The sequence below is a fragment of the Schistocerca piceifrons genome, chromosome X, assembly GCF_021461385.2.
Source record: "Schistocerca piceifrons isolate TAMUIC-IGC-003096 chromosome X, iqSchPice1.1, whole genome shotgun sequence".
Classification (NCBI taxonomy): Eukaryota; Metazoa; Arthropoda; class Insecta; order Orthoptera; family Acrididae; genus Schistocerca; species Schistocerca piceifrons.
Genome location: NC_060149.1, coordinates 649075096 through 649100212, shown reverse-complemented (window position 1 = coordinate 649100212; position 25117 = coordinate 649075096). Strand labels below are relative to the sequence as shown.

General features: G+C 43.7%; 1 protein-coding gene across 1 annotated transcript in view; it reads right to left on the bottom strand.

The window, feature by feature from the left end:
* LOC124722571 overlaps positions 1-10239 on the bottom strand; it is a 262057-nt gene extending 251818 nt beyond the window's left edge. Inside the window, exons 1-2 of the mRNA XM_047247710.1 lie at positions 10074-10239; positions 8537-8596 (exon numbers count right to left, since the gene is read on the bottom strand). Of these exons, the coding sequence (XP_047103666.1) occupies positions 8537-8596; positions 10074-10239 (226 nt within the window). The remainder of the gene's footprint in view (positions 1-8536; positions 8597-10073) is intronic.
* Positions 10240-25117: the final 14878 nt, after the last annotated feature.

Here is a 25117-nt window from a genome sequence, read left to right as displayed (position 1 = left end):
AGGAAGGAAAACATTAATGTTTCGTCTCGCCATTTCAGTTAAAACATCTAGCTACTGCCGAGAAAATCCGATATGTCACTGTTGATTGTGCTTCGATATCAATCCGATTAGGTTCTGGGTTCGAATCCCTGTCCAACACAAAGCTTTACCTCACGGCATTTCAAGTAAGTTACTTGTTAAGAAGCACTATTTAACATCTCTCGTAGTTCGTTAACAGGGACAGTAGATGCTGGGTAGGAATTCGCGTCCGTTAAAAATGTCTGCGTTATGTAATTTAAAGTTGATATTTGTTAACTGATACTGTCTAAAATCGAGGTATATCACTATCTGTATGCCTAATCAGGAATGACTGTTAGTTTCCGTCAGTCACGAAATCTTTGCTTAGTCTGCATGACCTGGGTTTGAATCCATATGCAGAACGAGACAGTTCGTCGTGTCATTTGAAGTTCATATATATTCTCAACTAGCTGCTCGTAAATAACTCAAATTTTTAATGCCATTTTGTGTTAAATAATAAGTACGGTATGTTACCTCCAAGAGTAAATCATGAATACGACGAACTTACTACGTGCATTACCTATCTGACGTAATAATGAGAGTGGTAACATTTCAGGTATGTCATTTATTGTAATAAATGTGAGCTTACAAGCCTTAAGGACAGTATTATCTGTGATAAGGTGTTCCTTGATATTTGTAGTATCGTGGTATTACTTTACATCTTGAGTTGTTGCGATCCAGAGCAGTGTTTTCTAGTGGTGACTTGTTGGAACTATTTTCGATAGTCAAATGACTGTACCAAGGAGCGATTAGAGAACCTGCCAGACAGCTGCGTAATGCCGGTTGCATGCGAATCAGGCGAAATGCAATTCAGGTCGTTCGGATACTTTTGAGCACGACTGTACATCCATTATGTATATTCCCTTGCAGGGGAGACATTTTACTTTAAAGTCGCTTGCCCGGTGTCGGCGGATAAATATGGGTATTGCAGTGCCTGTGTTATTCCGAATTTTGACGAAATGTTTCTTCGGACATGCATGACTGAAAAACTATCAAACAAAAACTGTAGCTTCGGCTATATCGACAAAAATAAGGACGTTCCGTATGTTAACCATATGGCAAAATACTCTCCTCGCTATGTGCTATCATTTGCCAAAATCTCATTTCGATATCTCCAACGGCTTAGGAGTTATGAGGTATGTTATGAATATTTCATTCTAGCGCGCGTGCGATCAGAAGTGAACGTGCTACAGGGTGGTCCTTATAAATCGGAGCTACTTCAATGTGTCATAATTTCCTTCCGGAAGTACATAGGAACGGGAAAGTTTAATCGGAAGTACCGACTGTTGTAGACAAGTTGATTTCTGTTTCGCGCATGAGGTCTTTTGTCTGGAATAATGCTCGGCTTCATTTGTAGCTTCGTCGGTCGCGGTTCGTGCAGTATGTGGGGTGTGTTGTTCCGGGCGTTTGAGGCGTTTGACAATAACAAGTAAATTAGTGATTCGTTCGCAGTCTTTAGCTGGCAGAAATATGTAGTACACACTTAAAGAGCAGGTTTTTATTGTGAAAACATATTGGACAACAGACACGTTGGTTACAGCACAACTAGGATTCTGGAGAGAATTCAAAGTGCGCGATGTCCCACCTAGGCAACCGTTTTATAGATTGTAAGGAAGCTGGAGACAACTGGTGTACTAAACAACGACAGTGCTAAACATAGACCATCACTGAGTTCAAAAGTTATTGATGTTCGAAGATGCTTGGAGAACTTTCCAACGAAATTGTTGCGTCCGTTGAGCCAGGAGACAGGCATTTTATATGGCACATGTCAGAGAGCTGCGAAGAAGTCGGCATTGCGATCGTACACAGTGCAACATGCTGCAAGCATTGCTAGAAACATATCATGAGAAAAGAATGCGTTACCATCGATAATTTCAGGGGTTTATTATTCAACGTCCAGACACTCTCTCCTTAAGTTGGTTTGCAAATGAGGCATGGTTCCATCTGTCAGACTATATCAACACTCAAAACAGCCGATACTGGGCTGGTGTAAACCCCCATACCATCCACGAAACACCACTGCACAATGAAGAGGTTGGAGTGCGGCGCATGGTATCAGCTTCCAGTGGGTGTTGTGTGATGTCCTTAGGTTAGTTAGGTTTAAGTAGTTCTAAGTTCTAGGGGACTGATGACCATAGATGTTAAGTCCCATAGTGCTCAGAGCCATTTGAACCATTTTCAGCTTCCAGGATTGTTGACCCGATTTTCATCGATACTACCGTAGACCCTACAGTTTATACGGGCATTTTCAATACATATTTAGAACAACTGGATAACATCGAACTTGCAGAAGTGTATTTCCGGCATGATGGAGCAACTTTTCAACGAGTCTGACGCTTCCGGCAGCTTGTAACCAATTTCTTTGGTCACCGAAAATCTCAAAAAATTTGTGCTCCCCGATCACCTGACCTACCCCCCCCCCCTTCCCCCCGCCTCTGCACCGGAGTTTTTCTTGCGGGGGTATGTTAAAAGCTGAGTGTACAAGAAAAGACCATGTACAATCGCCATTACATACGAAATAAGCAAAAATGGCGAGGATACACCTAACAGAACGTCGCGGAATATGGCGAAACGATTACAGATGTGCATCGATGCTGGTGGAGGGTACTTTGAACATATACTGTGTGGATTTTGTATGTATGTATGTATTTTACTACTTGCGTATTATCGTCTCCCAAAATTGCGAATGCGTCCCGTGCTTAGTTCAGATGTTATAACTCGTTAAATTGGTTCAGGTTTATATGGATAGCACTGTACATAAATTCCATTTTCTCGAGATTCGAGAGAGGAAAGGAACCTCCTCCCAAGTCTAAAGAAAAAATTCAACATCTTAGCTAAATGTCATTTGCAGCAACATACGGTGTTTCGCCGCAACGTATGATGTAATATGCATCAAAGCAAAATCATAGCGCCCAATATTTTTCATTGTAAACTTTTTCGAATGTCGCGCAACGTCTTACTTAAATGCGAATATCACAATAATGGAAACCCAGTTCTAAGCAAAGAAGGGAAAGCAGAAAGATGGAAGGAGTATATAGAGGGTCTATACAAGGGCGATGTACTTGAGGACAATATTATGGAAATGGAAGAGGATGTAGATGAAGATGAAATGGGAGATATGATACTGCGTGAAGAGTTTGACAGAGCACTGAAAGACCTGAGTCGAAACAAGGCCCCCGGAGTAGACAATATTCCATTGGAACTACTGACGGCCGTGGGAGAGCCAGTCCTGACAAAACTCTACCATCTGGTGAGCAAGATGTATGAAACAGGCGAAATACCCTCAGACTTTAAGAAGAATATAATAATTCCAATCCCAAAGAAAGCAGGTGTTGACAGATGTGAAAATTACCGAACTATCAGCTTAATAAGTCACAGCTGCAAAATACTAACACGAATTCTTTACAGACGAATGGAAAAAGTAGTAGAAGCCAACCTCGGGGAAGATCAGTTTGGATTCCGTAGAAACACTGGAACACGTGAGGCAATACTGACCTTACGACTTATCCTAGAAGAAAGATTAAGGAAAGGCAAACCTACGTTTCTAGCATTTGTAGACTTAGAGAAAGCTTTTGACAATGTTGACTGGAATACTCTCTTTCAAATTCTAAAGGTGGCAGGGGTAAAATACAGGGAGCGAAAGGCTATTTACAATTTGTACAGAAACCAGATGGCAGTTATAAGAGTTGAGGGACATGAAAGGGAAGCAGTGGTCGGGAAGGGAGTAAGACAAGGTTGTAGCCTCTCCCCGATGTTGTTCAATCTGTATATTGAGCAAGCAGTAAAGGAAACAAAAGAAAAATTAGGAGTAGGTATTAAAATTCATGGAGAAGAAATAAAAACTTTGAGGTTCGCCGATGACATTGTAATTCTGTCAGAGACAGCAAAGGACTTGGAAGAGCAGTTGAATGGAATGGACAGTGTCTTGAAAGGAGGATATAAGATGAACATCAACAAAAGCAAAACAAGGATAATGGAATGTAGTCTAATTAAGTCGGGTGATGCTGAGGGAATTAGATTAGGAAATGAGGCACTTAAAGTAGTAAAGGAGTTTTGCTATTTGGGTAGCAAAATAACTGATGATGGTCGAAGTAGAGAGGATATAAAATGTAGGCTGGCAATGGCAAGGAAAGCGTTTCTGAAGAAGAGAAATTTGTTAACATCCAGTATTGATTTAAGTGTCAGGAAGTCATTTCTGAAAGTATTCGTATGGAGTGTAGCCATGTATGGAAGTGAAACATGGACGATAAATAGTTTGGACAAGAAGAGAATAGAAGCTTTCGAAATGTGGTGCTACAGAAGAATGCTGAAGATTAGATGGGTAGATCACATAACTAATGAGGAAGTATTGAATAGGATTGGGGAGAAGAGAAGTTTGTGGCACAACTTGACCAGAAGAAGGGATCGGTTGGTAGGACATGTTCTGAGGCATCAAGGGATCACCAAGTTAGTATTGGAGGGCAGCGTGGAGGGTAAAAATCGCAGAGGGAGACCAAGAGATGAATACACTAAGCAGATTCAGAAGGATGTAGGTTGCAGTAGGTACTGGGAGATGAAAAAGCTTGCACAGGATAGAGTAGCATGGAGAGCTGCATCAAACCAGTCTCAGGACTGAAGACCACAACAACAACATCACAATAAGTATGACCATTAGCAAGATGACAGGCAATTCACCATGAAGTTCACATATAAAGCCATACGTAACATAAAAATCGAATTGTTTGAATAGTTTCTGTAAAATCGTGTGAGAAAGACAGCAGAGGTAACCGAGGGCGCATGACGTTCTACCCGTAATGTTACTACTGCACCTTGACTAGAACGCTAACCAGCGTTCTCTGTGTGAACGCGCATATAACGGCACTAGCGCGGCGAATCGGCACGCACACTACCGGCTTTCTCTTTGACTTCTCTTACTGAATAACAAAATCAAAAAGAGGTAATTTAAAAGCGTATCCTGGGTGTCACTATTTCTCGAAGGAATAGTAGTTAAAGGTTTACTAAAAATGCAGACAATTTACCCAAGTGTGTGATGCTTACAAATTGTAAACATATACGTGTCATCAAGCCATCTGACTGTGGGTCACTTTATTACAACAATAAAACACATAATCTCGATACTGTTGCTCGCCATGGGTGATTCACACCACAGACTTACGTTCACTGACGTTGGAGTAAATAGATCGCCAGATTAATCTGTGTTCACGAATTGATTGCTTCGTAAAAAGTTAAGTGACAATGAAACTAAATTTCCTCAAACAGTTGTATGAAGGCTACGATTGCTTTCCTCGTGTACAGGTTGGTGATTAATTTCTTTTCAAAGAGCTTTCAGATGCAGTCTCTGTGGGGCTAGAAGATATGTTGAATGTGTTTCTCGCAGTCTTGCAAAAGAGTGCAGAATTTTTGATCGATATTCGAATGGATCTCTAGAATTTGCTGAAGATATTATAAAAACTTGCTTTATGTTCTACAGTTTTGTTCGTGATCGAGACAGATACAGATTTGAAGACAAAATGAATACTTTTGTGTTTCATAACATGTCAGCACACCGAACACAAGTGGGAAGAAATGTGAGTGATGCCAACCAATCATCGTCGTCACTGAAGAACGTTTGCTTCCAACGTCCAGTGAAAACTTAAATTTTCTGCAGTTTATCTGAACATTTCTCACACTACATGACGCACGGATGTTTTTCAACTTCACAGATGAAATATTCTGTATTGACCTCCAGACCGAAATACCAAATAACATCGAGCAACAGTTCCAATACATCACGAGCCGACTGTTAACCCTTAACTCTAACGTGTACTACAAGGTGCGGTCTCTGGGACCCCTACGTTTTCAACTGAGATTTAATGCATAGCTCATTTGAAAACTTTAACTTATGTCATATAACATTTATTTTTACAGTTAATTAAGTGTTGTTTAACTACACTTCGTTGATTTCAATGGACTGAATAAGGACTGCAATTTTTTGCTTTTGATCAGACAAAATCACGGATTTTTAAAGAGTACACATAAACGAACTGTTAGAAAACAGATTTTACATTTTTAAAAATTACAGTTTCTCTGTAGCAAGTAAATTACCACACAAAATTAAATTCTATGTTCTAAACATGCACATAAAATTGCACTCAATAGATAAAAAAAGAAATTCTGCAAAACTGACATTCTGTTCTGGGAATTACATTTTGCTTTACTACCACTCATAACACATTTAATTTGAAGTAACACTTGTAAACATTTCTTTGGAGATACATCGCCACGGTCCTGAAGTTCTTCCTCTGAATAATCCTCTTGTTCGATAGTAGAATTATGATCACTGGCTATTGCAAAATCGTCTTAATTTTCGTCTGCTTCTTGATCTTTCTCTCTGGCATCTATCCTCATTCCCGACTAACCGTTTCATCAAACTTAGTATCGTTAAAATTGAAAGACTCCTGGAAACACATTTTGTACTATACTGACGAAAACAGGTACGTTTAGTATAACAAAGCTGTAGATTTCACTTTATTTACTTGATGACTAGTTACAGGTCAGAACCCATTTTCAAATCATCCAGATACTCAAAATGATATTTCTCAAAATATAACCACCATGTGAAGGTAGCAAACTTGCATAACAAAGTGCAAATGAACAGTTCCAGAGCATAGATATAGCTCATTTGCATTTTGTTATAATTATATGATTGTTATCTTGGCATAGTTCTTATATTTTGAGAAACACGGTTTTGACTATCTGGATGATCTGCAAATAGATCCCGGCCCGAAACTAGCCATCAAGTAAATAAAAGTGAAATTTGCAACTTTGGCTGCTTTCCTGTTGTATTGATTAAAACAAGCTGCTGCCCTGCAAGTACTTGAGCGTGGTGGAAGACCTTAAAAAAGCATCTGTTTCAAAAAGTAAAAAATATTAATTATTTTGCGATATGATTTCCTTTTCCTTCGTAAAGAGTTGTGCTGCCATGCTAATAAATACTTTTTTCGATTTTATTAATGGTAACGACCAAAAAGTGGCTTCAAAGAACTTGCAATTTGTTCGGTACGTTTTTTAACTAACTATCCCAATTTTTATTCTATGAAAAAACTTTTAAAGAAAGAAATTGCTTACATTTTTCACGAATTAAAAAGAGTTTACGGCCTTTTGGAGCCGAGATAACTTAAAAAAAAAAAAACTACTGGACGCAGCTAACCTTTTATAGGGATGCGATTGATGGGGGTTAATGTTGAATTCTTATGTTTTAAAGAAAAAATACTAGGATGTGTGTCACTGATACAGTAGAAGCCCCATATACCTCGGTCCGATATACCACTGATTCGGATATAACGCGGTATAAAGTATGTCCCCCAAAATGAAATTTCATTTATGAATGATTTTTGCACGCTTAGTATATTTTATAAACTTGAAAAATCTTATTACAATCTGCACGTAGCCTTTCTGCAGTATAATTTGCTGCTGCAAACCCCAAGCTCTCTAAACAATAGCGAAAACAAATGTACGAAATTTAACTCCACCTTTGGTTTCTCTTATCAACATATCAGGATTGTTGCTGGACAGAAGCTCTGAATACACATCTCGCTGTTAACATTGAGACGTAGTGAATAAAGTGACTATGCAACAGTGCTTGGCAATATCGATATCAACACAACCATCATGTGGCTCACAAATTATTCGTTCACTGTCTAGATTTCTGTGTGTTGTTACGATATCACAGAAACATAATTACTGATCGTTTGAGGAATGGTGAAACTAAAGCAGGTTTATCATGCAAGTGTGGTGTACCTGAAGGAACAATCAGAGAATGGGTGAAAGAAGAGGATAAACGTAGAAATTTTGTTAACCAGTTGAAAGTGATGTGAGAATAGACAGAAAAAGGACCAAAGTAGGAAACAACAGTGAACTTGACGAATACCTTTATAGGTGGCTTTTAATAAAGAGAAGTGAAGGTGTGGCATTTTCCAGGCCAGTTATTAATGCCCAAGCTGAAAAATTTCACTCTGATTTACATGGAACAAAGATTTTATAGTTTCCGACGGATGGTTTTCAAGATAGAAATGTCGCCGTGGAATTCACCAAACGACCACTGAAGGGGAAGCAAGGTCTTGCGCCAGTGAATCTGCTTCACAGTTTCTTGAAATTCTACACAAAGTAGAGGTAGATGAAAATTTAGATGATCGTCAAGTGTATAACTGTGAAGAGGAAACTGCGATTTATTGTCGATTGCTTCCAACCAGAAGTCTCGATACTAAAAAATCAGGAAATAAGACGGATTTGAAAGTGAATAAATACAGAATAACCCTCACCTTTCCCACAAATAAATCGGGCAATCATAAGCTAAAGTTTCTTTGTATAGGTAAAAGTAAAAGCCCGAGATGTTCCAAGCATTTAAACATGGCATCATTACAATTCCCTATGACATTTTCACCAGTTGGTTTCAATAAGAATTTGTACCGTCGGTGAGAAAGCACCTACTGTCACTTACGTGAGAGAAGAAGCTCTACTAGTCCTTGAACACCGTCCAGCTCATCCACCTGCTGATGTGCTGGAATCAGAGACAGAAAAATAAAAACCTTGCTTTTACTAAAAAACGCAGCTGCATTAATGTAGTCGTTGAATCAGGGCATCATACGAGCATTTAAGGCTCATTATTGCCATGAACTACTCATCATCATCATCATCATTTAAGACTGATTATGCCTTTCAGCGTTCAGTCTGGAGCATATCCCCTTATAAAATTCCTCCACGATCCCCTATTCTGAACTACTCACTAAAAAAAAAAAAAACGCTATTGCATTAATTTAGTCGCTGAATCAGGGCATCATACGAGCATTTGAGGTTCGTTATTGCCGTGAACTACTCACTTCAAAAACACGCTACTGCATTAATTTAGTCGCTGAATCAGGGTATCATACGAGCATTTAAGGTTCATTATTGTCGTAAACTACTCACTTCAATAGTAAATGCAGATGAGAGAAGGGAAATGTTCTTGAAATCTGTAAATCTTAAGAGTGATGCTCTAACGTGCCTCTACCTCTTCTACTGCTGGCAAAAATGATAATTTGCGCAACGGATATTTTAACGCGACTGGAGTCGCCCTGACACTTATACGTTCCCCAGTAGGAGTACGTTATTCTCATTAGTTAAGTCAATTGTCGTGTGACAGCTTAACTGTTTCCTAATCGTATCCTATGGATGCGATTGAATGTCAAGATAAGCCGACAAAATCCAGTTCTCTTTTAACGAATAAATTAAAACACTCGTATAAAATGTGCACAAGTGACAAGATTAATTAGCACGGGAAAATACTATCTACTAAATGATAAATGCCGTGATTTTAGCATATTTATCCGTCATAATCACAATTCAAAGACACTAAGCAATAATTACAACTCTCAGGTTCTCCATGAATTAATATTGGCCCTTAAACTGTCTGGCTCTGCCCTATAATGCACTCGCGATCTGTGATTAGGCGCAGAGTAATTGACATCCCCCGTTGTACTAAATATCAAGAAGGAACTACTATCTCAATGAGCAGTGTGAAACCTCCGTGCAGAACGGAGTAGAACACGTGATTCAGCAATGTATGCCGGTGCATAAGCAAGATCACCGTAGTGATCAGACACTATAGCCGCAGAGCTTCTCCCTTCAGCGAGGTAATAGGAAAATTGTACTTCACCAAAAGTACAGCCGAAGACGCCCGTCTACTGCCGTGGACTCGTTCCACGACCCAGCAACGACTCTCTAGCTCCACGTCCAAGGAACTGCCTCTCAGCTCCATGCCCCAGGAACGACAGCTCTAACTTTCCTCCACTTTTTACCAGCTCAAAGTCTTTTCTCCTCCATTAAATTTGGGTGGCGAATCATCTTTCCGGAAGGCGCTCGTTTCCGAATGCCGACCAATCTCAGTTTAGAATCCAGACCGAAGTTTCTGGAAGTTCTTTCTACTTCCGTAGGAAAGTCCGCGAATACTTGCTGCCACGTGTTTTTGGCGGACCCGCTGCTTTCTCACGCCTGCCCGCCTGGCACGTGTTCCCGTTTTGCAGGTGGTTCAGCTCCCGGGCATCCCGAGATTAGCACCGGAAGCGGCTGTGCCGTCCCATTGTCCGAAGGAATGTGTGAGCTCCCTATGTCCTTCCGTTCTACCACGAGTTTCACAGCTCTGCTTGTTGCCCAGTCACCCAACATGCAGACATTATACAATAACTTAAGTGTACTGGACGAAGTCAGTCACATACATGCTTTTATTGAACGAGCACAAACCTGTCTTCTCTATCACTGAAGAGGCTTACTTGTGTCGTACTGGACGTAACACGGTTTGTAAAATGACCCCACTTAACAATGCGTATTCTGTCGGCCTGACATGGCAGTGCATCAGACCTACCACTATTAGGAATTTCTGGAAGAAGTGTTCCATTGAAGAAAATGCAACAAATGAACGCTATAGTGAAATAGATTTCAAGAGCAGTGATATCCAGTCTGCATGTGATGTTGTAAAGCGCAATAATGATCTTGAAGACTTGAATCGTTGCCTGGTCGTCGACAAGGAAGAACCGATTTCGGAGGTCATAGATAACATGCTCTTCGAAATGAAAGTAGTGAAGCAGCCGAGGATGAGGATGATGAAGTTGAAGAAGAAAGTGTAGATGATGTTCCCAGTACAAGTGAAATATTGTATAACATAAACAAAGTGATTGCTTGAGTGACAAAGTGAACCAAATCAAATTGGGTTGCTGCACTTGATGAGCATCAAGGGTGGAGGCCCATACGCAGCAAAGTTCGTTGAACGTTCATTGAGGACATACTGTTGGTACCTTCTTGGTTCATCTGGTCGGTCTCTTGCGCAACAGTTGCACGTCTATTCGCCCGTACACATTTCTGCAGCCGTCGTTCACCCCTGTCATCTATGGCCTGTGGTGCAGCACAGTTGCCTCGGCGCCGGTTTTGGATAGCGCCATATTGCCATGCACGGTATACTTTATTAACCACGGCGGCACGCGAACAGGTTACATACTTAGCCGTTTCCGAAATGCTTCCACCCTTGGCCCGAAAGCTAATGACCATGCCCCTTTGGACGTGAGATAAACCACTCCGTTTCAGCATTACGACAAAGACTGCACTGTTCCCGGCGTCCCCCCGACATGTTTTATACACTACTGGCCATTAAAATTGCTACACCACGAACATGACGTGCTACAGACGCGAAATTTAACCGACAGGAAGAAGATGCTGTGATATGCAAATGGTTAGCTTTTCAGAGCATTCACACAAGGTTGGCGCCGGTGGCGACACCTACAACGTGCTGACATGAGGAAAGTTTCAAACCGATTTCTCATACACAAACAGCAGTTGACCATCGCTGCCTGGTGAAACGTTGTTGTGATGCCTCGTGTAAGGAGGACAATTGCGTACCATTGCAATGAAGAGAACAAAAGCCATCCACAGAAGCTCACTGGCAGACTTCAGCTTAAGAGCCTGTCTTCGAATTAGCATTAATCGAAAAGTCGTACGAAATGTTGATACTTTAGTGAAAAGAATAAGTAATATTCATTCACATTCTGTGTTTTTAGGTTTAACGTTTAAACAAAATTGTAACGAAATATAAATTTGTCAATTTAAATTTCGTCCTAGAACGGCAGTCACCAAAAGACTGCAGTAGTCATAACAAATACCATGTTTCTTACTTAGCTGCCCCTCGTTCTTTGCATCATCAAAATTTTAAGAGATATTGAATTTCACTATCAGTTCTCATTATACTGAATTTAATTGTCAGTTCTCATTAATACAACAGTCTTAAAAATGAATTTTCACGAAATGCGTTAGCGAGCCACCCTGAAGCGACATGTGGTTGCTGACTGCGCTGGTGTGTGCGCGAGCCAGCTCGCGTGAGCAGCTGTGCCGAAGTGCTAGGCTTCTTAGTGTGCCTGCACCAGTGAAAGGCCATTTAGCCCGGCAAGAGTCGCAGGCCCCATGCAAGTGACACACCACGCAAATGTCACTCTATGCAAGTGTTCCAACCCCCATGGGGAAGTCCCTTCGCAAGTACCTGCTGTTGCTCAAGTGGTTCGCATCTGCAGATGTTTTGTATTTTAATTCCAACAGTTAGAAATACATTGCATTATTATGAGAAAATGGAAACAATAATAACTGTGGCATGCAGATATGCACACATTAATATGAGTCTGAACATAAGTCGGCTGAATTTGCCGCCCTTCCCCATCCCTCACCCTTGCCTGGAAGTGCCGCCCGAGGGCAGTGCCCGCCTTGTACGCGCGTGGCCAGAGGCCATGACGACCAGCAAGCAAAAAGCAGAAATAAAATAAATGAACTTGCATCTGTAATGTTTCACCCTCTAGTTGGCAATATGGATTATCGTTATCAGCGAAGGTTCTGCATATCTAATTTTAGTGGAAGATTTCATACGAAGAACGGCGTTCAAATATCACGACACAGAAGCAATGAACGGGCGCCAAGAACGTGAAAACATACTCCTGGCCACGGAGAGTGTTCTCGAGCTACACGCTGGATGTGTACGTGCCTGAACTCACGGGTATCAAGGCGAAATTATAGCGGAAACGTCCAGCGTCCCGAAGATTACGACGAGTATAAAGCGTTTATTGAAACGCTCGCCTCCTGAAACAGTTTACGGCCGTAGAGTCGAACAATGGCCGCCTCGCAGCTGGCTGCAGCGCTACGACGCACAAGTTCATACGACTCACAACTTCACTGCTCTTGCCCATTATCATTTTCGTTGAAATGTCGTCGAATAGCTCTAATATCGATAACCATTTAAGTGGTCAGAGATGTGAATACTCAGGTCGTGCACTTTGAAAAGGCCTTCGACATCCTCGCCAAGAGTCTGTACATGCGCTCACGTTATATGAAAGGTCAGCATAACAAGCTGAGAATTTACAAGAATGACCAAAAGATCCGAATGAAACTTCACTCATCTTGTGTCTTGTTGATCTTCCCCAAGTTGAAATTACATTGTGAGTTTTCCCTAGGTCGACTCCTATGCTGTACAGAAAATGTTTAATGTTCTCTGCAGGCTTTTAAATAACACTGGCTGTAAGTTTTGTTGCAAACATCCATTTGTTCATTCGTAGTTTAACTGTTACACAGTGTGTCATACATCCCACAAGACATGACACCGTGCGGTTCTAGCCGCTGCAGTCTGGAACCGCGAGACCGCTACGGTCGCAGGCTCGAATCCTGCCTCGGGCATGGATGTGTGTGATGTCCTTAGGTTAGTTAGGTTTAACTAGTTCTAAGTTCTAGGGGACTAATGACCTCAGAAGTTGAGTTCCATAGTGCTCAGAGCCATTTGAAGCCGTAACAATGTTGCGAGTACTTCAATATACAGAGGAAATTTCATTCACGTCTGCTGATTAACAAATCTAAACAGCTTCACATATAATGACGAAAACATTTCGTGTCAGTTAGATGCTTACATTCTGATATCCTTACACAGGAAAACTGAAAAGTACAACATTTATGATAAAGACGTATTAGATGATCGTACTTTCAAATGGTTCAAATGGCTCTGAGCACTATGCGACTTAACTGCTGAGGTCATCAGTCGCCTAGAACTTAGAAATAATCAAACCTAACTAATCTAAGGACATCACACACATCCATGCCCGAGGCAGGATTCGAACCTGCGACCGCAGCGGTCGCTCGATTCCAGACTGCAGCGCCTAGAACCGCTCGGCAACTCCGGCCGGCGATCGTACTTTCTACGAATTGATTCAGTGTTTAAACAACCATCGTTTTTATGTGGAAATATAATTTATAGTTTTTGCATTTACAAGTGCAGGTTATCTGAATCCAGAATTTATTCTGGAAGTCGGCTAAGCAGATTAATATTTTAAAGCATGTATTTCTCTGGGAGAGGTTTGTTTGAGTGCTTTGCATTATTTTACTGGTGCAAAAATACAAAAGGAATAACAGTATTAACAATTTTATAATTGGAGTGTGTGTTGCAGTTTAGAATTGCGAAGCAACAATGAATGTTTCGTATTTCAATATTAACTCAATCCTGCAAGTTTGACGAAATATGAAACGTATTCCGAATACTTCGTCTCCTAATAAGCTTCCTGTTGATCTATAAATTCTCAAAAAAGGTATTTACTTCTTTTTGTAACAAGTAATTTTCCAAATACTGTGTTTCGCCATTTCAATTTCTGTTATGTAGTAATTTAGATGGTAATTTACGAGTTTTGGTCATTATCAGTCTAGGCTGAATGTTACTGTGATTTAAATTACTTCGAAGTCTATTGGATTACTGCGTATTTTCAAATATGGTAGTAATTATGATATGTCAACAGACGTTGCTAATCGGGAGAATGTAAGTCGACTAATATATTAAGTAAGAGGAGGTATCACAGATGGTATATATATAGGACTGTCATTTTAACGACAAGTGTTATTTGCTAAAGTCGAGCGTAAAAACCTCAATTGAAGAGATCGATACCCAGCAGTCTGTGAACCAGTGCTCTACAAAAGACCAGATTACATAGTGCATCGACTGATACCCGGCCCAAAGCGTTACAGCTTCCACAAAATGGGAAGCCACAGCATGTTAATGGGAAGGAAGCAGTATTCTGCGAGGTACCAAGATATGTCAGATCCTAGGGAAATTGGGAAAGTGGTGTAGCAGCTAAGTGAGCTTTGCCAGGGCCACGCAGCAGAAGAATATACTATTGTGATCGAGAATCATTTAAGCGATCTGTGGTGTGATGCGCTATACGTTCCCGTACGGAAATTGTCCCACCACGCTAACTCAAGTGGGTACTTTTCCATCACGGAACTGCGCCATACTAATCTGTCGGAGTGCCACTCTACCGTACGATCAAGTCCAGAGAGTGTGTATGAATTGCACTCTTTTTAACAAAGTTCTAGCTTGCTGTCTCTTCCATGGCATAGACTGTTCATATTCTTCTTTAATACAGTCCTAAATTTAGTCAGTAATCCTATATTACTTTTAGCAGATGATATTTCGTCCTTGAACCACTTATGGTTCAAATGGCTCTAAGCACTATGAGACTTAACATATGAGGTCATCAGTCCCCTAGAACTTAGAACTACTTAAACCTAACTAACTTAAGGACATCACATACATCCATGCCTGAGGCAGGATCCGAACCTGCGACCGAAGCAGTCGCGCGGTTCCGGACTGAAGCGCCTAGAACCGCTCGGCCACAGCGGCCGGCGACTAAAGACTTACAACGTTTCAAACATAGTGGTTTTAGTCTGTCCCAGAATCAATCTGTACACCTAACACAATAGAGAAATAACATTTGAGTGTTTCAGACCACACGTCATAAGATTTTTTAAGACTTACGCAACTTTTAACCTCTAAAGATCCCGTTCTATTAATATATATGACATATGATCTCATATCTATTATGATAGTGTGCTAACGACAGCATGTGTCCTTCCAGAGACGGATGACATCATACGTCTCTGCATCAGCTATGTTCGTCTGCATGCAGTGTGACATTGCCTTTCGACGTCACACATCGCTACGGTGTTTCCATGAGATACACATCTCTCGATAGTGATGTAGTTAAAGTAGTCACACTGTTATTCGACAGAAATGATTTCAAAATCCTATGGAAACATCCGATGTCTATATCACGTTTACAGATTCATATTCGGCAGACTAATGTAATCATTTGTTTTCAGTTCAAGTAGTTCTTCCATACTTCCCCATAGGCGGTTTCCGAGATCTTTTTTTATTTGACTCGTGTGTTCACAATGATGACATGAGCGACGTGATTTATGACATTTTCTTGGCATGGTTGGCTCACAGTATGTTTTAATATTTCTGTGTAAACGATTCCACTTTTCTCACAATATTTCTGTGGTGTCACCGCCAGACACCACACTTGCTAGGTGGTAGATTAAATCGGCCGCGGTCCATTTAGTACATGTCGGACCCGCGTGTCGCCACTGTGTAATCGCAGACCTAGTGCCACCACAAGGCAGGTCTCGTGATACGAACAAGCACTCGTCCCAGTTGTACGGACGACCTAGCTAGCGACTAGATGTACGAAGCCTTACTCTCTCATTAGCCGAGAGACAGAATAGCCTTCAGCTAAGTTAATGGCTACGAACTAGCAAGGCGCCATTAGCCTTACAGTGATTGTAATTAAAGTCTCCTGTGTATAGTCAAGAGCGATGTACCACAATGACTGATTAAAGATAAGTATTAATCCAGCTACGTACTTTTCTTCATAGCATTAATTACGTAGCCTGTTCCAGTACTTCACGCCCGTCTGCGTTAGTCTAGCGTGCATTTTCAGCCATCTTGATCTACAAGGTGTTGGCCCAGCTGCCGACACATCACATGGCGACGAGTCTCCAAAGGATCTTGTGTTTTACTTTGCCCTAATTTCTTTGTGTCATGGCTTCGCCAGATGTACTGTCCGAATTTTATCGCTTGCAGAATCAGCAGACGCAGGCGTTATTGGATGCCCTTGGACAGCTCGTCCAGGGTCAACGTGCCATTCAAACCAATGTGGCGGCCGCCGCTTCACCGCTACCGCAGCCACAACCTGCCGTTGCACCACCATTTCGAAGTTTTGATGAAACCCACGAGACTTGGCGGGAATGGTCCCGCCAGTTTGCCTTCCACCTCGCCGCCTACAGAATTCAAGGTAATGAGCGGCAGCCGTTTTTGCTTTCTTGTGTCGGTGTGTCCACCTACCGTGTGATAGTGAAATTGTTTCCCCGACGCGACGTAGCAACTCTGTCCTACGAAGAAATTTTGTCTGCTTTAGATGCCTATTTCAAAGAAACAGTTAATGTGGTTGCAAAACGGTATACGTTTTTTCGTACAAAACGTACGGCCGGTCAAACTAATAGGGAGTGGGTAGCAACATTGCAAGGACTTACTAGGGACTGTGCCTTTGACTGTGACTGTGGTCTTTCTTATTCAGATACAATGGTACGTGATGCAATAGCACAGAACGTTTCTGATGTTCGCATACGGGAGCAAATTTTGAAACTAGTTAATCCCTCCCTTCAACAAGTGATAGACATATTGGATAGACAAGACACACTTGACTGTGCTCAGGAATCTTTTGAAACTTCGCCAGCAGTGTGTAACATTAACCGGCCCGCCGGGCGAGCTGCGCGGCCCGGTCAACTGCCCTCGCGCCCACAAACGAAGCTGCCGCCGCGCTCTAAGCCACGTGTACCGCGCGAGCCCACAAATGCAGTGAAATCATGCCCGCGGTGTGCTACTAGACATTCGCGTGAACATTGCCCGTCACGCCAAGCTATTTGCTTTTTCTGTAATAGGAAAGGACATGTTCAAAGTGTTTGCCAGAAAAAGCTCCGATCAGACAATAACAATCATTCCAGGCCCTTTGCTTCGCGCCAGAATCGAACCAAGGACACTCAGGATCGTGGACCTTCGCCCATGGACATTCATGTAGTTAATTCCGATTCGTCCAGGGCCACTTTCTCTAACAGTGACTGTGTTCGTTCCACAAAAACTGTGCGTCGACGTCGCCGGAAATCACGTCAATTAGCAAGTGATTCTGTACCAGTGTCTATTCAAATTGCACAAACCAGTCGCTCTTGTCGTCAGCAGGACAATAAACTTTTTGTGGACTTAGACTTTGAAGGCAAAGTGATACCATTCCAGCTCGATACCGGAGCTGCAGTTTCATTGCTCAATCACGACACGTACAAACAACTGGGCGCACCTCCGTTGCGTGCCGCAAATGTTCAGTTAAAAAGTTATTCCGGACAGAAACTTCCTGTGTTAGGACAGTGCACTCTTTTTGAAACATTTAAAGGACAAACAAAACTTGTGTCATTTTACGTTCTTCGTTCTTCTTCTGCAGTGAACTTGTTTGGCTTAGATTTATTTCAGTTGTTTCACATGTCTATTGTAAATCAGGTCCTATCAGTGAATCAAACTGTGCCTACAGACAGTGTTTCTAGTGTATGTGAAGAATTTGCAGACATTATTGCACCGGGCTTAGGTTGCGCTAAAAACTATTAAGCACATTTGGACCTGAAAATCGACGCGCAACCGAACTTTCAGAGCGCGCAATGTTACTCACGCATTGCGTGATGAGGTCGCACGAACATTGAAAGATTTCGAATCGCAAGGTGTGAGTGAATGTGCGCAATGCCTCTTCTCTTTCAGCTCCGCTTCATCGCGTACGCCGTGCAGGTGTTCCGTTTCTCTGGACGACGGAATGCGAACGCGTTGTTCGCCAGTTGAAATCGGCGTTGCTTTCTACTACTTGCCTTACGCCATTCGATCCCCAGAAACCCCTTTTGTTGATGGTAGATGCATAGGATTTCGGGATCGGTGCTGTGCTTGTGCACAAAGTTGGCTCGCATGATCGCCCTATTGCCTTTGCGTCCAAATTGCTCTCGTCTGCGCAAAGAAATTATTCCCAGATAGAGAAAGAAGCTTTGGCTCTCGTGTTTGGTGTTACTAAGTTCCATGATTTCTTGTATGGTCGTCACTTCACCATCATCACAGACCACAAACCTTTGACATCGCTTTTTCATCCGAACAAGCCTGTACCTCCACGTACAGCGCAGAAATTCATTCGCTGGTCTATTTTCCTCTCGCAGTACCGCTACGATATCTTGTATCGGTCCACTGCTAAGCACGGAAACGCTGATGCGTTGTCCCGTTTGCCTGGTGCTGAGGATAAAGCATTCGATTCTTCCGAACTTGCTTGCATGTTCATTGATTCAGAAACGGATGAAGTGGTCGAATCGTTTCCGATTGATTTTCGTCGTGTAGCTACCGCCACAGCTGCTGACCCTGTCCTTGCTACTGTTTTGCGTTTTGTTGCTACGCAATGGCCTTTGTCAAAGTCTCGGATCGAGGATCCGTTGGTTCGCCGATTTTTTGCTCACAAGGAGAGACTTTTTGTTCGACGTGGTGTTTTGGTGTTGCGTTCTGATAATGATCAGTCCCGCGTCGTGGTCCCACGTTCGTTACAGTCCTCTGTTTTACGGCTTCTTCACCAAGGACATTGGGGTATAGTGCGAACGAAACAACTTGCTCGTCAGCACTGTACTTGGTTGGGAATCGATGCTGCGATTACGAATATGTGTTCTTCTTGCTTGGCGTGTGCCGAACAACAATCCGCACCGCCGCGGAAAGTCTTTGCGTGGCCAAAAGCCACTTCCCCTTGGCAACGCTTGCACATTGATTTTGCTGGTCCATTCTGGAATGCTCGATGGTTGGTTCTGGTCGACGCCTTCAGTAATTTTCCTTTTGATGTCCGGATGTCTTCCACGACGTCCTCCGCCACCATCCAAGCGTTGTCTGCTATCTTTTGCATTGAAGGTCTTCCGCAGACTATTGTTTCCGACAATGGCCCACAATTCATGTCCGCAGAATTTCAGTCATTCTGCCAGGCCAATGGCATTCAACATCTGACATCCGCGCCGTTTTCGCCTCAGTCAAACGGTGCCGCTGAACGATTGGTCCGGACTTTCAAGTCACAGATGTTGAAATTGAAAGAGTCGCATTCTCGGGAGGACGCATTGTTGCTCTTTTTGTCCTCGTATCGCTCTCAGCCCCGTGATGGTCGCTCGCCGGCTGAGTTGCTCCACGGTCGTCCTCATCGCACCTTGATGTCTTTGCTGCATCCGCCGCATCAGGTTCCTTTGCAGCGGCAGACTCCTGCTTTTGCTCCTGGCGACGTTATATTTTATCGCAACTATCGAGGTTCACGGCGTTGGCTCGCAGGGCGCATTCTTCGCTGCCTCGGCCGCGCGATGTATTTGGTTTTGGGGGCCTCTGGTGAGGTGCGTCGGCATCTCAATCAGCTGCGCCTCTGTCGTCGCACGCGTTCTGCCGCTCCCCGTCTGCTTTCAGCGACGGTGCCGTCCGGTCAGCGCCCTGGGGACCCATCTACTGGCTCGCCTCATCCCCAGGTGTTACCGACGATGCCTTCCATTTTGCCCCATGGCGACGCGCCGCCGCAGCAGCCGCCGTCGCCGCCGCCGGTACTCCCGCCGGCGCCGCCCGCATTCGACGCTTCGCTGCAGCCGCCAAGCGCCTCCCAGGGTCACGCGCCGCCGATCGCTTCCCGTGACCAGCTGTCCTCCGCCATGGAACTCCCGCCCGCTCCGGACCACATGACGTGATCGCGCGTCGGCTATCCCGACGCAATGGAAGTCGACCCTTCGGCCCCTCCTGTTTCTTTACGGGCGCATACACCGCATGTTGACGTGCACCCTGGACTAGGTTTTCAGGCGTTTCCTAGCTCCCCTCGGACCGAATGGCCGGGTGCGGGTGGCACAGCCTCGCCTGTTGTTAGGCTCCCCACCTCATCGCATACGTCAAAATGGGGTCCTCCCCACGGCGGGCGGAGGCCTTATCTCACGACCGTTCGCCGATTTGCGGGGGAGGAATGTGGTGTCACCGCCAGACACCACACTTGCTAGGTGGTAGATTAAATCGGCCGCGGTCCATTTAGTACATGTCGGACCCGCGTGTCGCCACTGTGTAATCGCAGACCTAGCGCCACCACAAGGCAGGTCTCGTGATACGAACAAGCACTCGTCCCAGTTGTACGGACGACCTAGCTAGCGACTAGATGTACGAAGCCTTACTCTCTCATTAGCCGAGAGACAGAATAGCCTTCAGCTAAGTTAATGGCTACGAACTAGCAAGGCGCCATTAGCCTTACAGTGATTGTAATTAAAGTCTCCTGTGTATAGTCAAGAGCGATGTACCACAATGACTGATTAAAGATAAGTATTAATCCAGCTACGTACTTTTCTTCATAGCATTAATTACGTAGCCTGTTCCAGCACTTCACGCCCGTCTGCGTTAGTCTAGCGTGCATTTTCAGCCATCTCGATCTACAAGGTGTTGGCCCAGCTGCCGACACATCAATTTCAACAAGTAACTTAGTCGTCTTGTTAACGTGTTCCAGGCAGACGTGTTCGTCTCTGTGTCACTAAAAGTTTCTAGCGATAGCACCTCCCTGTATACAGCTATGTCTTCTTCTAGCAGTTTCACAGGGCTACAGACGTTTCTCATCCCTTCCATACTTCCTCATTTGGGTTCTCAGAGCATCCGTGTTACATTTTTATATGAGCATATTCATCTGTTATGATCCATTGTAAATTCGTTCGATAAATGCTGCCACTGCTACTTATAATTACACCAAACCAGCGGATGAGTACTCCATAATTGAGTATATGTACAAACAGTTACCTGGATGTCACATTTTCTCATTTCTGTCTGTTTTTCCGAGAACTTTCATTACAAAAATATTAAGAGGCATCTATACCAGTGCACTCCATTCCAGATTTTCTGGGGTCTTAGTTACTATGTAGTCTTAAATGTATGTCTTATTAAACTATTAAGAGGCACTGCAGCTGGGCTGTGGCTGTGGCTTCTGAGTAGATAGGACGGTGAAGGCGTGATGGGGGTGGCAGTGAGGGAGCAAGTCGCCATGATTGAGAGTCGCCATTTGGAACAATGACGCGACCCGCCCCATCGCCTGCCTGGCTTTTAGATGGGAGTGTAGACGGTTCAACAGGTCGTGGCTGCAACTGATTGGAACTATAAATCTGCTGAACCCGACCAACATCCACCACAAACAACTGCCGACCTTTGTGAGCCACTACTCCACCTGGCAGGCACTCCTGCTGCGAGCTGAAAGACCAGGCAGCCACATGAGGAAAACACGGCGGGACTATGTCTGAGGCATGCCACTCAGGATGAAACAAATACAAGAGGCCACGTGGCAGGCCCCATGCAAATGTTCCGTTGGCCTGTACCTGTTAACTGGCGTCACCCAGTACATCGCCTTGTTTCGTGCACAGACCTCACAAGCCTGTATAAGGTGTTCAATAGTGTGATCAGTCGCCACTCAGTATACTTGACGATGTACCAAATCCTTCATATGACTCCTACCACAGTGCGATGGATGCAGTAGATGGGTTAAGTATTGGGACAAGAGCGGCATGAGCACAAAGTACCGTTATCCAAGATGGTGGCGATGACGTCAACCAAGATGGAGGTCATGACGTCAGGCGATGACGCAAGTACCGTTATCCAAGATGGCGGACTTTGGCGGGAAGTTTGAATTTTTGCAGGAAAGTGCCACACCCCCTTCCCCCACAAAAATGGCGGGAAGTTCAAATTCAAAGAGGATAATGCACCACACCTCGGTTATCTCTACTAAGCAAAGAAAATCGCGGGAAGATAGCTCACTTGGGCTACCTCCACTAACCTAAGTCAACCGACCGCCACTTCCTCCTACAAACTGGCGGTAAACAAAGCTCACTTGGAGTTTCACTGCTAAGGTACAAAAATGGCCCAAAACAAAGGACACTTGTACTAACCTCACTCGCCTAACCGCCACTTCATTCTGCTAAGGGTTTGTGGGAAAAATGGACTTGTCTTTATTATTTAAACAATTTCATGCAGATGTGTTTGCCACTGGACCGAGAGCCCAACTGGCCTAGTACACATCGCCAGCAGCAGGGGATGCTCTCATGAAGTCAGGTAATGATGTAAGTACCGTAATCCAAGATGGCGGCACCCAGTGTGTGACCACAAGGTCCAGAGCCCAACTGGTATAGTACACATCGCCACCACCAGATGGCGCTCTCATCTATGACGTAATCCAAGATGGCGGCACCCAGTGTGTTCACCACAAGATCCGGATTCCAACTGACTTAGTACATATCGCCACTGCCAGAGGGCGCTACTGTGACATCAGGTGATGACGCAAGTAACGTTATTCAAGATGGCAGCATACATTTTGTTCGCCACATGGCCTAGTACATATTGCCAGCACCAGAGGGCGCTACCGTGACGTCAGCTGATGACACAAGTACCATTATTCAACATGGCTGCATATATTTTGTTCGCCATGTGCTCTAGGACACAGCCACTGCACGATCCCATTACGTAATCCAAGATTGTCGCTCACAGTACGTCAAACACATGTCACCCCCGTAGTCAAGCACTGAGAGAGAGAAATGCTGTAATGCCTTCTCTCTCACACGTATATAACAGGGTATGCTATGCGTGTAGAGCCAGCAGGCGCCACAGATAGTCTTCTGGAAGTATGCTAGTGAATGTAACTGAATACATGTGATACCCACATCACACATCTAATGTATCACTTACCTAAGTACTTAATTCCAATTCAATTTTAATCATATTCCATAAATGATTGTACGATTTGGATATTCAATTATCAAATGACAATTTTTACATTTTCCCACTAGGAGCGCAGCGTTCATTCATGAAGGAGCATCCCCCACCCCTAGAATGCTGCACTCTTATTGGCTACGGCATTAGTCACGTGATTCTACGTCACAGAACCCCAGATGGTGGTCTGTAGAGGGAAAATGGCGCGAAAATGACTCAGGCTGCTCTGGGCTGCTGGGAAGAGAAGTGCACTCTATTTTTGAACGTTTTATTTAGGGATGGAGTATATTTATCACACTGATACATAACGCACACTCTCACATGCTTGGGACCATCTCACACAGTCCACAGACCTGCAAACTACGCAAACTACATCGAAATAACGCTCTCCCGCCTGTGGCGGGAATGATTCACGTTTCCGGCTAACGATAGGAGCTGTCCGAATGGAGAGGTCTGTTGGGATGCAGGAATGTAGCTGACTTAACCGTGTCTAGACAGCCGAATGGCGAACTAATACTTAGTGCATGTTGGATAGCTCTCGTGATCGCGTGGAAATTTGAGAAGATTCAATATGGACATGTGTTTGCGCTAGACCATTATTCGCTCTTATGTAAATTGTCCAGTTGACTGTTTCTGCACATTTCGCGCCTTTATTTAGTTGAGGGGACATCGTTTGTGGTGTGTGCATCTAGCAGGTGTAAGACCGGTGTAAGACACGTTTGCTGGTTCTCTAGACATGAGAAACACCTTAGTTGACTTTGTAAATTGTAAGAATGATTTGGTTCTGTTACATCTCCGGGATCTGTATTCACGAGTGGAAATATCAGTTTTCTCTATTTCTTTTTTCGAGTTTTGACGTATAGGTCATTGCAGACATAAGTTTCTACTTACTCAATGGTTTACAGCACGCTCCACCTCGCAAAAGTTTCGAGTTTCGAGAGAAATAATTAGCCGGCTGGGGTGGCCGAGCGGTTTTAGGCGCTACAGTCTGGAACCGCGCGACCACTACGGTCACAGGTTCGAATCCTCCCTCGGGCATGGATAAGTGTGATGTCCTTAGGTTAGTTAGGTTTAAGTAGTTCTAAGTTCTAGGGGACTGATGACCTCAGAAGTTAAGTCCCATAGTGCTCAGAGCCATTTGAACCATTTTGAACCAGAGAAATAATTTCGAGTCTGTGTCTTCGGAATTATAGTGTGCGAGTGATACTGCTATGCAGGCGATATTACTGTGTGCTTGATATCGACAAGTATCGCGCAAATAGTATAATATTCTGGTAAACCATGTGAAGATAATGTTCTTGTAATCCCAGAGTCTGGAGATGGGTGTAGAAAGCAAGCAAGCAGGTCAGGGCCAGAAACATTAACGCCTCTGTGCCGAGGGGAAATGAGCCCGACTTTGTTCAATGGTTTGGAGAGTGACTTGGGTCCTCTGAGGGCACTCTGGTCATATGTCAGGAGCAGATGACTTGTGACTGTCGGCTGCGGTGGATGACCGCCCGACCTCATGGGCAATATCTAGTGCTGTGAGGAGCGTAAACGGTGCATGTGCTTATGCTGTCTGTCTTCGCGGTGTATGTACGAGTGTCTGGCAGTTGATAGCTATATGCATGATGCAAAAGGGGCGATTTTGTATGGCGTAGAATACGAATTGTGTGTTTACTACACTGATGTGGTATATGGAGGTCAGCTTCACGCTGAAATATTCTAGCTTCCGTACTCCATGGCAGAGCAGTATAATTGAGCAAGTGTCTTTCCATATATGACAATCTGTAGGCCACTTTTGCAGGGTTTCACTGTCAGTGCAATATTTCACTGTCAGTGCAATGTGGCCATCTGATCAAAATAGTTTTGCCGCTGGAAGTCTCAACTGCAGAAAGAAAAAGGCAGACGATGCTT